The sequence below is a fragment of the Sciurus carolinensis genome, chromosome 5, assembly GCF_902686445.1.
Source record: "Sciurus carolinensis chromosome 5, mSciCar1.2, whole genome shotgun sequence".
Lineage (NCBI taxonomy): Eukaryota > Metazoa > Chordata > Mammalia > Rodentia > Sciuridae > Sciurus > Sciurus carolinensis.
This window is the reverse complement of record NC_062217.1, coordinates 86885400-86900561: the sequence shown is the minus strand read 5'-3', so window position 1 is coordinate 86900561 and position 15162 is coordinate 86885400. Positions and strand designations below refer to the sequence as shown.

General features: G+C 38.4%; 1 protein-coding gene across 1 annotated transcript in view; it reads left to right on the top strand.

Moving 5' to 3' along the window:
- The window catches only part of Parp4 (poly(ADP-ribose) polymerase family member 4), a 118673-nt gene that overhangs the window by 84147 nt on the left and 19364 nt on the right, over positions 1 to 15162 (top strand). The window contains 4 exon segments of the mRNA XM_047552863.1: positions 7137 to 7217; positions 8494 to 8589; positions 9192 to 9314; positions 12735 to 13784. Coding sequence (XP_047408819.1) covers positions 7137 to 7217; positions 8494 to 8589; positions 9192 to 9314; positions 12735 to 13784 — 1350 coding nt within the window.

The window sequence follows — 15162 nt, the reverse complement described above, 5'->3', positions numbered from 1 at the left end:
ATTTCTTTACTTTTCTTGCTCTCTTTTCCTTTTATTTACCTGTTCCCTCAGAGTCTCTTTCTCCCTTTTTTGCATGCTAACATCCAATTTCTTTTGATTTACACTCTCACCCTTTCTATTATCTAAAACTTCTGTATAATCTTTTCTTATCCCATTAACAGCCACATTCTACATCCCTCTGCATCCTCTTTGTCCTCCATTAGAAACTGCAGACCTTACTGCAAATCTGTTTGTTATTGAAGATAATATTTTGACTCATTCTGTTTATTATGACAATTTTGTTATTGTCCTCATAGGGGCTATTTGGTCTAGGATTGCATAGTGTCTGAATTGGGCACTGCTAATATTGATCTCCCCATAAAGAAAGGGTTTCAGAAACCTATAGGGCCACTATAAGCCTATAGGGGGAAATCTGCAATCCCCCAGATCTGCACTGCTACGGGGGAAGATACATGAACAACATGAAAAAACAAGGGAAGAAAATGATCCAAACAAATCTAGATTCTATATTAATAGGATCCAATGACAGAATGTTAGAGGAAATATCAGAAAAGGACTTCAGATTATACGTGATTAAGATGATTCACAAACCAAAGGATGAGATAAGAGAGCAAATGCAGGCAATGAATGAAAATACCAATAAGCTGAAAGAGCACCTGCAGGAAGCAAAAGATCATTTCAACAAAGAGATAGAGATTCTCCAAAAAAAAAAAAAAAAAAAAAAAAAAAAAAAAAAACCAAATGGAAATCCTTGAAATGAAGGAAACAATAAACCAAATAAAAAACTCAATGGAAAGCATCACCAAAAGACTAGACCACTTGGAAGACAGAACCTCAGACAATGAAGACAAAATATTTAATCTTGAAAATAAAGTGGCCCAAACAGAGAAGATAGTAAGAAATCATGAACAGAATCCCCAAGAACTATGGGACATCATGAAAAGAACAAATTTAAGAATTATTGGGATTGAGGAAGGCACAGAGATACAAACCAAAGGAATGAGCAACCTATTCAATGAAATAATATCAGAAAATTTCCCAAGCCTGAAGAATGAAATGGAAAATCAAGTACAAGAGGCTTACAGAACACCAAATGCACAAAATCACAGCAGATCCACACCAAGGCACATTATAATGAAAATGCCTAACATTCAAAATAAAGATAGGATTTTGAAGGCCAGGAGAGAAAAGCGTCAGATTACATATAGGGGAGACCAATACGGATAGCAGCTGACTTCTCAACCCATACTCTAAAAGCTAGAAGGGCCTGGAACCACATATTTCAAGCTCTGAAAGAACATGGTTGCCAACCAAGAATCCTATATCCAGCAAAACTAATCTTCAGATTTGAAGATGAAATAAAATCCTTCCATGATAAACAAAAGTTAAAAGAATTTACAAATAGAAAACTTGCACTACAGAATGTTCTCAACAAAATATTCCATGAGGAGGAAATGATAAACAACAATGGAAGTCAGCAAAGGGAGGAACTACCTTAGAGAAAAAGCACTCAAAAGAGAAACCAAGCCAACTTAAAAACCAAAAATAAGCCAAATGACTGGGAATACAAATCATATCTCAATAATAACCCTGAACGTTAATGGCCTAAACTCATCAATCAAAAGACATAGACTGGCAGAATGGATTAAAAAGAAAGATTCAACAATATGCTGCCTGCAAGAGACTCATCTCATAGAAAAAGACATCCACAGACTAAAGGTGAAAGGATGGGAAAAAACCTACCATGCACATGGACTCAGTAAAAAAGTGGGGGTTTCCATCCTTATATCAGATAAAGTGAACTTCAAGCCAAAGTTAGTCAGAAGGGATAAAGAAGGACATTTCATACTGCTTAAGGGAACTATAAATCAGGAAGACATAACGATAATAATTTTGCATCCCTGTACACTCATACATTGCTGATGGGGTTGCAAATTAGTGCAGCCACTCTGGAAAGCAGTATGGAGATTCCTCAGAAAGCTTGGAATGGAACCACCATTTGACCCAGCTATCCCACTCCTTGGCCTATACCCAAAGGACTTAAAATCAGCATATTACAGAGATACAGCCACATCAATGTTCATAGCTGCTCAGTTCACAATAGCCAGATTGTGGAACCAACCTAGATGTCCTTCAATTGATGAATGGATAAAGAAACTGTGGTATATATACAATGGAATATTACTTAGCCATAAAGAATGATAAAATTATGGCATTTGCAGGCAAATGGATGAAATTGGAGAATATCATGCTAAGTGAGATAAGCCAATCTCAAAAATCCAAAAGGCAAATGATCTCACTGATAAGCGGATGATGACACATAATGGGGAGTGGGAGGGGGGCAAGAATGGAGGAAGGAGGGACTGTATAGAGGGAAAAGAGGGGTGGGAGGGGTGGGGGGGAGGAAAAAAAACAGAATGAATCAAACATCATTACCCTATGTAAATGTATGATTATGCAAATGGTATGCTGTTACTCCATGTACAAACAGAAACAACATGTATCCTATTTGTTTACAATAAAAATAAATTAAAATTTAAAAAAAATTAACACAAAAAAAATCAACAAATAGGCAAAGAAACTGAACAGGCACTTCACAGAAGAAGAAATATAAATGGTTAACAAATATATGAAAAAATATTCACTCTCTCTAGCAATTACAGAAATGCAAATTAAAACTGCACTGAGATTTCATGGTGCTCTAGTCAGAATGGCAATTATCAAGAATACAAGTTACAATAAATGTTGGCAAGGATGTGGGGAAAAGAGTACACTCATACATTGCTGATGGGACTGCAAATTGGTACCTCCACTCCGGAAAGCAGTATGGAAATTCCTCAGAAAACTTGGAATGGAGCCACAATTTGACCCAGTTATCTCACTCCTCAGTATATAGTATGCTTAAAGTCAGCATACTACAGTGATGCAGCCACATCAATATTTATAGCAGCTCAATTCGCAATAGCTAAGCTATGAAATCAACCTACATGCCCTTCAACAGATGAATGGATATACAAAATGTGGTATATATACACAAGGGAATATTACTCAGCCATAAAAAAGAATGCCTAATATGGCATTTGCCAGTAAGTGAATGGAATTGGAGACTATCATGCTAAGTTTGAAATAAGCCAATCCCAAAAAGCCAAAGATTTAATGTTCTCTCTGATATGCAGATGCTAACACACAACAGGTGGGTGCAGGGGAATAGAAGTTCATTGGACTAGACAAAGGGGAATGAAGGGAAGGGATGAGGGTACGGGGTTAGGGAAGACAGTAGAATGAATTGGACATAGCTTTCGTATGTTCATTTATGGACACACGACCAGTGAAATTTCCATATCATGAACAACAAAGAGAATGGGTCCTAATGAGAATAAAATATGCCCCATGTATTTATAATATACCAAAATACACTCTATTGTCATGTATATCTAAAAAGAACAAATAAAAAAGATAAATAAATAACAAGAGGCTGGCGCACTGGTACAAGCCAGTAATTCCAGCTATTTGGTTGGCTGATATAGGACAGCAAGTTTGAGACCAGCCTGGGCAACTCAGCGAGACCCGTATCTCAAAATAAAATTAGAAAAGGACTGGGAAGGTAGTTCAGAGGTGGAATGCTCTAGGTTCAATCCCCAGTACTACAAACAAACAAATGAGCAACAACATAAACAAAAGGGGCTCCTTTCACCGTTATTGCTCTGGAGCTATTTCGAAGCCAACAAGAAACCCAAATGTAACGAGTGCTCCTATGCTTCTTCTTTTTTTTTTTTTTTTTGGTACCAGGGATTGAACACAGAGGCACTCTACCACTGAGCCACATCCCCAGCCCTATTTTGTATTTTATTTAAAGACAGGGTCTTACTGAATTGCTTAGCACCTCACTTTTTGCTGAGTTTGGCTTTGAACTCATAATCTCCCTGCCTCAGCCTCCTGAGCTGCTCCTATGCTCTTATTATAAGGGTTTTCTTACAAGGGTTTGAAGAACTATATGCCAGTGTAATCGATGTGGTCCGGAAGAGATCCTCAGAAGAGGGGAACCACAATGTGGCCCTGGCAAGTTCTTGATGTACACTGCAGAAATGGAATTCAAGCAGAGATTTGTTCAGGAAAGTTAAGATATTTATTCAAGCAAGCAAGCAACACAGTAGGATATGCATTCAAGGGGGAAGGAGTGTGGCTGTTAAAAAGACATGATTTTGAGGTCTCAGCCTTCTTTTTTAAAAGGAAACTTTAATAAATGATGAACATGAAAAGCATGCAAGGGTGGCGTCAGCCTAATGGTCTTGATTGTTTTGATTGTGGAAAGCAGAGCAGATTTCAGTGATCTGGTTCTTCTCAAAATCTTTAGGTTGCTTTATCTACTTAATAGCATTTGGACTGTGTAGGTCTCATGAGTTTCTAACAATCTCAAGAATTAAAAGGCTTGGACTGGGGAGATAGTTCTGTCAGTAGAGTGCTTGCCTTGCAAGCACAAGGCCCTGAGTTTGATCCCCAGTGCCGGAAAAAAAAAAAAAAAAAAAAAGGCTTCAAAAAGAGGACAAACCAAAAAAGATTTAAAAGGTTTCTCTGAATTAGTCTAAACATGCATTTTGTAAGCAAACAAGGTATATGGGCAGTAGTTAACTGAACTTACAATACTTGAAGGTTTATTGGAACTTTTATTTTTAATTTCTTCTTTACTCTTTTTTTTAATTTTTGTTTTTAGTTGTAGATGGACACAATACCTTTATTTTGTTTATTTATTTTTATGTGGTGCTGAGGATCGTCGAACCCAGTGTCTCACACATGCTAGGTGAGCACTCTGCCACTGAGCTCCAACCCCAGCCCCTTATTGGACCTTTTAAGAATAGAGACCTAGAGAAAAACAGGCTTAGGAGGAGAAGGTGAGGGTATTCATGGAGGTTTTAGACTTAAAGCTATAGTCCCTCTTTCCTGTATGTCTTCTTTCTGCCTATCCTTATTTCTTCTGTCCTACCTCACCTGGAACCAGGACAAGCTCAAGATAGGTATTTCATATTATGCTACAATATTATAAATTATCACTGAAATTTTTCCTTATGTGCATTAGTACTGAGTCCACTATAGTTCACCTTGAAAATTCCAAACTATATATGCTGTATATGTATTTGCTATATATGTAGTTTGTTATTCATGGGAGTATTAGTATAATATTGCTGGGTTTTTTGTTTTAGTTAGGAGTCATCCATGTCTACAACTAAACCTTTGAACTAGGCTGCAGATGTTTCCATCCTGGGTACAAGTTGACCTTTGAAAAATTGCTAACTTGTGCAGACCATCTGTACGATGGACCCCTTCCCCCAAACTACGCTGAGAGGGAGACCACAACCAGTCTCTTTATTACAAGACAGCTTAATTTTTGCCAGTCCCCATAATTCCTAAAAATCACTAACCTCTTTGTAGTTTAAGCCTATTAATACAGCCACCATTTTATAAAATCTCTTCAAATCTGTTTCTAGTCTTTGTTCTAGACTAGACTGACTTTATTTTAGATTGACAGGAGTAAGAGGTCCATTGCATCAGCAGAGGTCAGTGAGCAGTGGTGGTGCACACCTGTAATCCAGCTACATGGGAGGCTGAGGCAGAAGAATCATAATTTAGAGACCAGCCTAAGCAATTTAGTGAGACCCTGTTTCAAAAAATAAAAAGGATCAGGAGTGTGGCTCAGTGGTGGGGACCTCTGAGTCCAATCCTCAATACTGGTGAGGTGGGGCACAACAATATTTCAGAAAACTATTGTCCAGATTCAGCTGTGGATGGGTCTAAGACCTGATTTAACAGTGACTTTCAACTCCCTGAACCAGTGCTACTCTGTTTTGATTTTATTCCATGACAAAAGAAAAAGAACTGATTGGTTAACATCAGATTACCTCAAATCACCATTTTGGAAGGATTAAAACAGGGAACTTCATTATCATTCCAATTGGAACTGTCCTATTTGTAGAATTGGCCATTTTTTTTTTATTTTTAATGGTGTCACATCTTAAAATGTCAGGTGACAACTTAGTTTCAGTTTGCTGAACTTAGTTTCAGTTTCCTTTAGCATGAATGACTGTGTTTTGATTTTTTATCTGGTATTTTGGGGCCTAATGTAAGAGCTTAGCCCAAAAGAATGAACTCATGAACTTTATTTGAAAGAAACTGAAGGAAAGCTCTATATTGCTTTAATAATTAGATCTCAGGGTGAAATTAGGTAAAAGACTCTTAGTTGGGAAGAAGTCTTCTTCACTAAAATCACAGTATTTAAAGTTGTTTTTCTTCTGTGAATGGTGGCCTTGTCAACAACAAAATTACAAGAATTGGAATTATTGATAGCAGATATTGCCATTTAAGATCAGTTCCATTTCACTGGGAACATCCCAGAGCCTCCAGTCTGGTGGAGACCATTTGCAGGTAGACATCCCAGCAGAAGATCAGTTTTTTTTTTTTTTTTTTTTTAATATTTTTTTAGATGTCGATAGACCTTTATCTTTATTCATTTATTTATATGTGGTGCTGAGGATCGAACCCAGTGCCTCACACATGCTAGGCAAGCGCTCCACCACTGAGCCACAACCCTAGCCCCAGAAGATCAGTTTTAAAGTTTTGAAATAGACAGGCATGATGGTCACACCTATAATCTTGGCAATGTGGGAGGCTGAGGCAGGAGGGATTACAAATTCAAGGCCAACCTGGGCAATTTAATAAACTATGTCTCGAAATAAAAAATAAAAAGGATTGGGGGTCTAGCTCAGTGGTAAGGTACCCTGGGTTCCATCCCTAATGCCATAAATAAACAAATATACAAATAAAATTTTGAAGTAAGTTGAATTAGCAAAATGACCTCATATAGGAAAAGCAAACACTAGGGACAGAAATCAGATGGGTGGTTGGCAGAGCTGGGAGTGACTGCAGAGGGGCCAAGGGAACTTCTTAGAGTGAAGGGAATATTCTGTATCTTCATTTCAGTGCTGGTCACCTTGCTATATTCATTTGATAAAACTCATAGGATTGTATACTTAAAAGCAGTGAATTTGCCAAATGAAAATTATTATACTTAAGTTTTTCAGTGGTGGTCTAAGTATTTAATTAAAACTCATTTGTATCTTTCTTACATGGCTATGTAAACACAGATTATTCACAAGCTGGCAGCGCGAGCTCTGATCAGAGATTATGAAGATGGCATTCTCCACGAAAATGAAACCAGCCATGAGGTTCGTTCTTTTCTTAGTAAAAACCTTTATGCATTATTAGATCATTCTTAAATTGATGTATCCATGGAAACGTAAAGTGAGGAGAGCTGGATAGAGAAGAATATGGTGTCAGGGGCATTCATCACAATTCCCGTAATATCCACGCCTAGCAAATAGGTTGCTCCACGAATGTTTGTTGAATGAATTAATGAAAGAACTAATATAAGTGGATTCCTAAAAATTCTGTGATCTTCCACCTGAGAGTGAGAAAGAGTCTGGAGGAGGGTTTAGAGAACACTAAGTGCCCTTAATAGATGTCCTTTTTAAGTCTCAAATGTTATGTTACTGTTTCCGTTTTACTGAAGAAGCCCAGAGGCAGGATGGGGATAAGCTACCTAAAGATGCAAGACAGGGCCAAAGCCCACCTTGCCTTCTCCTTGCTGTGTGGATGAGGGCCCTGGCAGAGGGTTCCTCCCAGCAAACAAACATGACAGACTGCTGGTCCCTCAGAGACTATGATTTTATTTGTTTGTTTGTTCGTTTTGGTACCAGGGATTGAACTCAGGGGCACTCGACCACTGAGCCACTCCCCCACTGAGCCACTCCCCAGCCCTGTTTTGTATTTTATTTAGAGACAGTGTCTCACTGAGTTGCTTAGCACCTCACTTTTGCTGAGGCTGGCTTTGAATCTTGATCCTCCTGTCTCAGCCTCCCGAGCTGCTGGGATTACCACTGCACGTGGAGAGACTATGATCTTATATGAGCATTAGTATTGAACACATCCCAAAATAATACACATCCCAGTGTATCATGCAGGACCTGGATACCCTTGCTGACAGTCACAGCATTTGGCAAATCGTCTTATGCTGCTGCCATTGTTTTTGACTGCTGTTGGATTAGCAGCCTTTGTGTTCTACTTGACTTTGATCTCTGAGGCAACCTACCAGCCCGGCCTTGAACAATTCTGAACAAGTCACTCTTCCTGTGCAATTCCTCAAGCTTTATAATGGAAATCACAGACTGCCTGTGAGAGAATGAGGAAACTCGCTACATGTGACAGCTTTGGTTTTACTGTAACTTGGTTAAGTTACCTGATCCCATTTTACAGGAAATGTTGAGTTACCCACCTGAGCTATTTAGACAGAACCCTGACTTGATATTTAGTTTGAAATACTAATTATATAATGGTATACTTGTCATAGAAAAATGCCTTTTCAGATTATTTAAGACTCTTTTAATTGACTGTATATTGCTAAATAGAACAGGGTACAGTTTCATTTGTTTTATTCTATCCTAGATGAAGAAACAAATCTTGAAATCTCTGATTATTAAACTCAGTAAGGAAAACTCCCTTATAACACAATATACAAGCTTTGTGGCAGTTGAGAAAAGGGTATGTATTATTGTTAATTCAAGGCTAGACTATTTTATTTATATTTACACATTAATAAAGACTTTCTTGCTCTGATTCTTGGTGAAGATGCCTACGCCACAACTCAAAGAGTTGGGTGAGAAGAGGCCAGTGAGCCTCAGGGCCAATGCCTCCCATAGGAGAGGCTTTAGTCTAGGACTTATGATGATCTCTCTAAATGAACAGCATATGTCAGCATTTTTAATGTTACAGTTATAAATTAGCTACTCGTATACTTTAAAAACAAATTACAGTTTTATTACATTTTTGGCACTCGTCATTTTTTATTAATCTAAGTAAGACCCTAAAAAAAAGCAGAAGAAAAACCTAGGCTTCCCTTACCCATGGGAGGCCCTTCCTCCTTCATAAGTATAAGAGGAAAATATGTAAAGCACAGCACCCAGCACCCAATGGGTGCTCTCTAAAGAGGACGATCCCTCGCTTGAGCCTATCGGCTATCCCATTTTCTTGTTTCTTACACCCATTTGTTCCAAACCCAACATCTGCAAGTCTTTACAATGTGTGATAATCATTTAATTTGATAATGTCTTTTTTAAATTTAACCCAATTGTGATTCAATGTAGGATGGTAACGACTCACCTTTTCCTAATATTCCAAATATTCCTGAACTTATTGCCAAAGAAGATGTAGACTTTTTGCCATATATGAGTTGGCAAGAGGAGCAACCAGAGGCTAGCATGCCACAGGTAAATGATAATTACCAAATATAGTCATTTATTGCATAAGAATGGAGAAATCTGGGGCTGGGAGATAGCTCAGTCGGTAGAGTGCTTGCCTTGTAAGCACAAGGCCCTGGGTTCGATCCCCAGCACCCAAAAAAAAAAAAGAATGGAGAAATCTAAGGAAGTGTGTTGTTAGGTGTTTTCATGGTTGTATGAACTCTTTTTTTTTTTTTTTTTTTTTTTTTTTTTGGTGGTTCAGGGGATTAAACCCAGGGCTTTATGCATGCCAGGCAAGCACTCTACCAATTGAGCTTTATCCCCAGCCCTATATGAACTCTTTAAGAGTATACTTACATAAATCTAGGTCCTAGTCACTGGATGTGACCTCTAAATGCAACCCAGAGACCCAAACATGAGATGTATGAGGCTGCTGCTGGCCAAACACAGTATACTATTTTACAACAATCTTTTTTTACTTTTTGGTCCTGGGGATTGAACCCAGGGATGATCTACTACTGAGCTACGTCCCTAGCCCTTTCTGTCTGTCTTTTTTTTTTTTTTTTTTTTGAGACAGAGCCTTGTTAACTCTCCAGGCTGGCCTCAAACTTGTAATCCTCCTGCCTCAGCCTCCAGAGCTGCTGGGTTTACCGGTGTGTACCACTGCACACAGCTACAGTAGTCTTTTTTTTATTTTAACTTTTTTATTTTTTTTAATTTTTGGTATTGGAAATTGAACCCAGAGGTGTTTACCACTAAACAGCATCTCTGGCACTTTTAATTTTTTTATTTTGAGACAGGGTCTTACTAAATTGCTGAGTCTGGCCTAGAACTTGTGATCCTCTTGCCTTACTGTCCAGTCACTGGGGTTATAGGTATATGCCACCATGCCTTGTGGTAGTCTTTTTTTAATTTATTTTTAATTAATTAATTAATTTTTTTTTTAAATGTGTACTGGGGTTGAACCCAGGGGAGCTTGAGACAGGGTCTCACTAAGTTGCTTAGGGCCTTGTTAAATTGGACAGGCTTTCCTCAAACTTGGAATCCTCCTGCCTCAGCCTCCTGAGTTGGTGGGATTGCAAGCATGCACCACCTTGCCTCGCTCAGCAGTCTTTTTTTTAAATAAGTAGGAGTAACTTTAGACTAAAGTGATTGTTAAGTATAAACATAATCAATAACATAGTTATTTATTATTATTATCAAACATTATAATAGGATTCTTAAACATGAAAAGGTACCTAACTTCATTTGTTATAAAGAGACATGTAAATTAAAACTGCCATGTCATTTTTTTTTAATCTATCATGTTGGCAAAGATCAAAAAGGTAGATAATTGAAGAAGGGCTTAGTGGCACATGCCTGTAATCCCAGTATCTGGGGAAGCTGAGGTAGGAGGGCCAAAAGTTCCAGGCTAGCTATGGCAATTTGGCAAGACCCTGCCTCAGAATTTAAAAATACAAAGGGTTAGGGATGTAACTCAGTGGTAGAGTGCCATTGGGTTCAATCCCCAATACCACCCTTCTTCCCCCCAAAACCCAAAAATAATTGAAAGTAAAATCCAGTGGTTAATACCACAGGCATTATTGGCCAGAATGCCTGGGTTTGAATCCCAGTACCCTGTGTGACTTGAACTTCTCAGAGTTCCTCCTACAAGCTGTAATTTTAGGAAATGGGCATTATACAGGTTGAATATCCCTAATGTGGAAATCTGAAATTCTTCAAAATTCAAAAAAATGTTTAGTACCACATGACTCCACAAATTGAAAATTCCACATCTAACCTCATGTGCCAAGTCACAGTCAGTCAAAACACAGGTACACTAAAAATATTGTATAAATTTACCTTCAGGCCGTTATAAGGTATACATGAAACATAAATGAATTTTGTGTTCAGATTTTTTTCCCATCCCTAAGATATCTGATTATTTATATGCAAATATTCCAAACGAGAAAAAAAAATCAGATAAGAGCTTTTCAATCTAATAAGACTTATCTCAGGACTGTTGTGAAGAGCAGGGAATAGACACCATAATTCCTTTTTTTTTTTTTTTTTTTTAGTGGCATTTGAAAACTCAGGGGCACTTTACCACTGAGCTGCATTCACCAGCACTCCCTACCCTTTTACTTGAGACAGGGTCTTACTAAATTGTGTAGGGCCTCACTAAATTGCTGAGGCTAGTCTTGCATTTGCCATCCTCCTGTCTCAGCCTCCTGAGTTGCTGGGATTACAGGCAGCTCCATAACATGTCTGACTCATAGCAGATATTTAATACATGTTTAGCTATCATTATTAAAAAGAATCTTTGAGAAGCCAGGCATGGTGGCACATGCCTGTAATCACTGATATTCAGGAGGCTGAGGCAGGAGGGTCACAAGTTTGAGGCCAGCCTCAGCAACTTGGTGAGTGTAAGAGATCCCACGAAAACCACGTCGGACTCGGGAAATCATATAAGGGAGTTTATTAAGTAAACAGAATGTCTCCCTGCAGGGTAAGAGAGAAAATGAGAGGAAAAGAGAAAGGAAAGAGAAAGGGTGCTGCTAGAGAGAGTAGAAAATGAGGAAGAGAAAGAAAATGAGTCAGGAGGAGAGAAAAGCAAGAGAGAAAAGATGGCAGTGAAGCTATCTTTAAGAATCCCTCAAAGCTAACAGTGGACCAATAATGGAGAAGGATACTTGCAAGCTGACTGATGAACCAATAGCTAGCTAGGATGTTCATAGACTGACAGTAGTTGGGAGGCGGGGAAAATGGCTGCACCAGAAGGGCAGGGAGAGCAGCTTTCAGACTGACAAGCTAGGTTGTGATGCAACGGAAAGGGTAGGGGAGCAGCTTTGTATTACAGTGAGACCCTCAGGAACTTAGTGAAATCCTCTCTCAAAATTAAAAAAAAATAAAAAGAATACATCAAAGTAGAAGTAGTTAAGCCAGAAAAAAAAAAAAATAAACAAAAATAATAAAAAGGATGTGTGATGGGGCTTTGTGGTAAAGCACCCCTGGGTCCAATCCCTAACACCACAAGAAGAAAAAAAGAAAAAGAGGACTAGAGTAATTTATTTCAAATTTTAGTTTATTTTAAGGCTAATTTACATACTGCAGTTACTTCTTATTGTAAAATCTTGGGCAAGTCACTTCTGTGGTTCTCAGTTTCCTTATCTGTAAAATGAGGATTATTTAAAATTTTGTGACTCTAAGAACAAAGAGAGAAAGATCATTCTATGTATTGACTACTGATATTCTCTCCAGGCCTCAGATTCCAAATTTATAAAATTACAGTGTTTTGCTTAAATGATTTTGAATATATTGTGTTGTTTTTAATGTCCTGTCCATGTTGGTGATCTTGATTCTGGAATCATGCTCTGGGACAGCAGTTGATTACTGGGAAGAATGTTTACATGTTTGTTCATTTTTTTCTGTTTTCCTTTTACATGAATAATTTTCCCTTCTGGTCAGCCTTTTTCAACATCCTCTGAATGGAACGAAGAACCACTACATAAACATTTGACTAAAAAGAAAAAAAAAATCAAGTCATCTACATTGGAAGTTTCTGAAGATTCTGAAGTGGCAGATTTGGGTTTGCAACAAGTGGCACAATCTTTCACACTCAGTTTTAAAGGTAGAGGTGTGGAAAAGCCATTGAATTTAAGCCAAATGGATTCACTTAAACAAGCAGGATTTGAAAGATCATCAAAGAAAGTCACAAGGCAAAAACTGTCTGTTCCTACTTTGGCTTCTGCAGTGCCTAGTTCGCTCCCTTTCCCGGCTGGTGGCAAGATCGGTTTTGCTTCCCTCTCTGCTCCCAACGTACCTCCTCAGAAAAGCTCTCTTTTTGGTTCTTTTACACCTCCCAAACAGTTTGACCAACCTAAGTATAACCAAGACCTAAAGCCTGGCCGTCGCACCAAAATTTCCTTTGGTTTGGGGTCTCTGCCCAGATTTCCTTCTCAGGAACCACCTTTGAGACCATCTAGGAAATGCTTTAGATCAAACAACTTTTGTCTAGATAAACCTTATCAAGATAATATGAGCCTTTTACCTGGCATCTCCCCTGACCTGGTTTCTCCTCCCCTGCCAACTTCCTCTCCTCCTACATTTGTTTCTCCTTCTCGTCTCACTAAAGATTTTGATTTTCGTCCTCCCTATCGTCCTTCTTTTTATCATTTTCAAAATTCCCCAATCCCTCAGATCATTGATTACAGGTCAACAATGGATAAACCTATTCTGGCTTCTTCCCCATCAAATTCATCTGCCCGTCTCGCATCATCAGATTCTTTCGAAGCATGTTATTTAACTCTCTCGAGTTCTGAAAATTTTTTTGAAATACTACGTGATGAAACACCAGTACATCTACAATGTGGATTTTTGAACAGGGAGGAAAAATCTGATATAACAGGTGACTTTTTCTCAAGCTTTCATTCACAGGAAGATAAGGATGATATAGACTGTGAACAAAGCTGGCAGAATTTTGTGCTATGGACTAAACTATTCAGTCTGCAGACTGAGGTATTTGTCTTATTTGCACTTAAGTCTGTGGTCATTTAGCTTTATAGATTGTTTGTTTGTTTATCTGGGTACTGGGAATAGAACCCAGGGGTGCTTTACCACTGAGCTACATCCCCAGCCCTTTTGTGAAATAGGTTCTGACTGAGTTGCTTAGGGTCTCACCAAGTTGCTGAGGCTGGCCTTGAACTTGAGGTCCTCCTGCTTCAGCATCCAGAGTCACTGGGTGCCACCACCCCTGGCTAATTTTGTAGTTTAGCACAGTGCTCCTCAAACTTGTTGGTCATAGAACTATTTATTACAGGTTTATTGTGAAGTGAGGGGCTTATGCCAGCATGCAAGAAAATCTTGCTGAAAAACCCAGTCAGCTTAATGAAAGTTCCTTGGTGATGAATAGTATTTATCATTAACTGTTAGGCCAGGACCTCATGCTAGTGAATGCTAATATTCCTCAACTAAAAATTAGCATCCCTGAAAAGATCACTGGGTAAGACCTTAATTTCCTGGGTTCTAGCATTAACGAATTGAAATTCATAGAAATTTCTTGTCATGAAGTACATCATGAACAGACTAAACATTTTCACATAAGGTATTGGGAATATAGATATTATTCAAAATGTAATACTGTAGTAGAGCTCATCATTACCTTTGTTAAGCTGAGGAATACTGTGTCTTAGTTACTGCACTGGTACTAAGACCCAGTCTTACATTTACATTTATTTGTTTCAATGAAAATTAACTTAGTAAAGTGGAAAGAACTCAGTCTAGTATAAGACTACAGTACTAGTACCAGCCCTACCCTTTGCAATCTGGGACAAGGCACATAACCTAAGTCTTGCTTTCCTCATTCACACTGTAGGAATAATAATGGCATCTGTCTCATAGTGTGCTTTTTAAGTTTAAACAGGATAATAATAGCTTCACAACTTCCCTCACTGAGATAAAACACCCAGAAGCCTGTAGGAAGCAGTATGGCTAATAATTGTCCAGAAGGTGGACCCTGGAGCCAGACTGTTGGAGCTTCAGTCATGGCTCTGATGTTTGTTAGCTGTGTTACTCTGGAAAGTGTTGCTTATGCATCAGTTTCCTCATCGGCAATGTGGGTATAAATATAGTACCTCTACAAGAAGTGACTAAAAGGAAAAAATAGAACCTGATGCCAGTTCTATATGGACTAGCAACATGACATCACTGCTATTATTTTTCAAATTATTGCCACAGACCCATTAAGCTGTGTAGTTGCCTGAGGCAGAAGGATCACAAGTTCGAGGCCAGCTTTAGCAATTTCAGGAGATCCTATTTAAGAAAGGGGGCATTGGAGATGTAGCTCAATGGTAAAACACCCCTAGGTAAAATCTCTAGACCATAAAAAAAAAAAGAA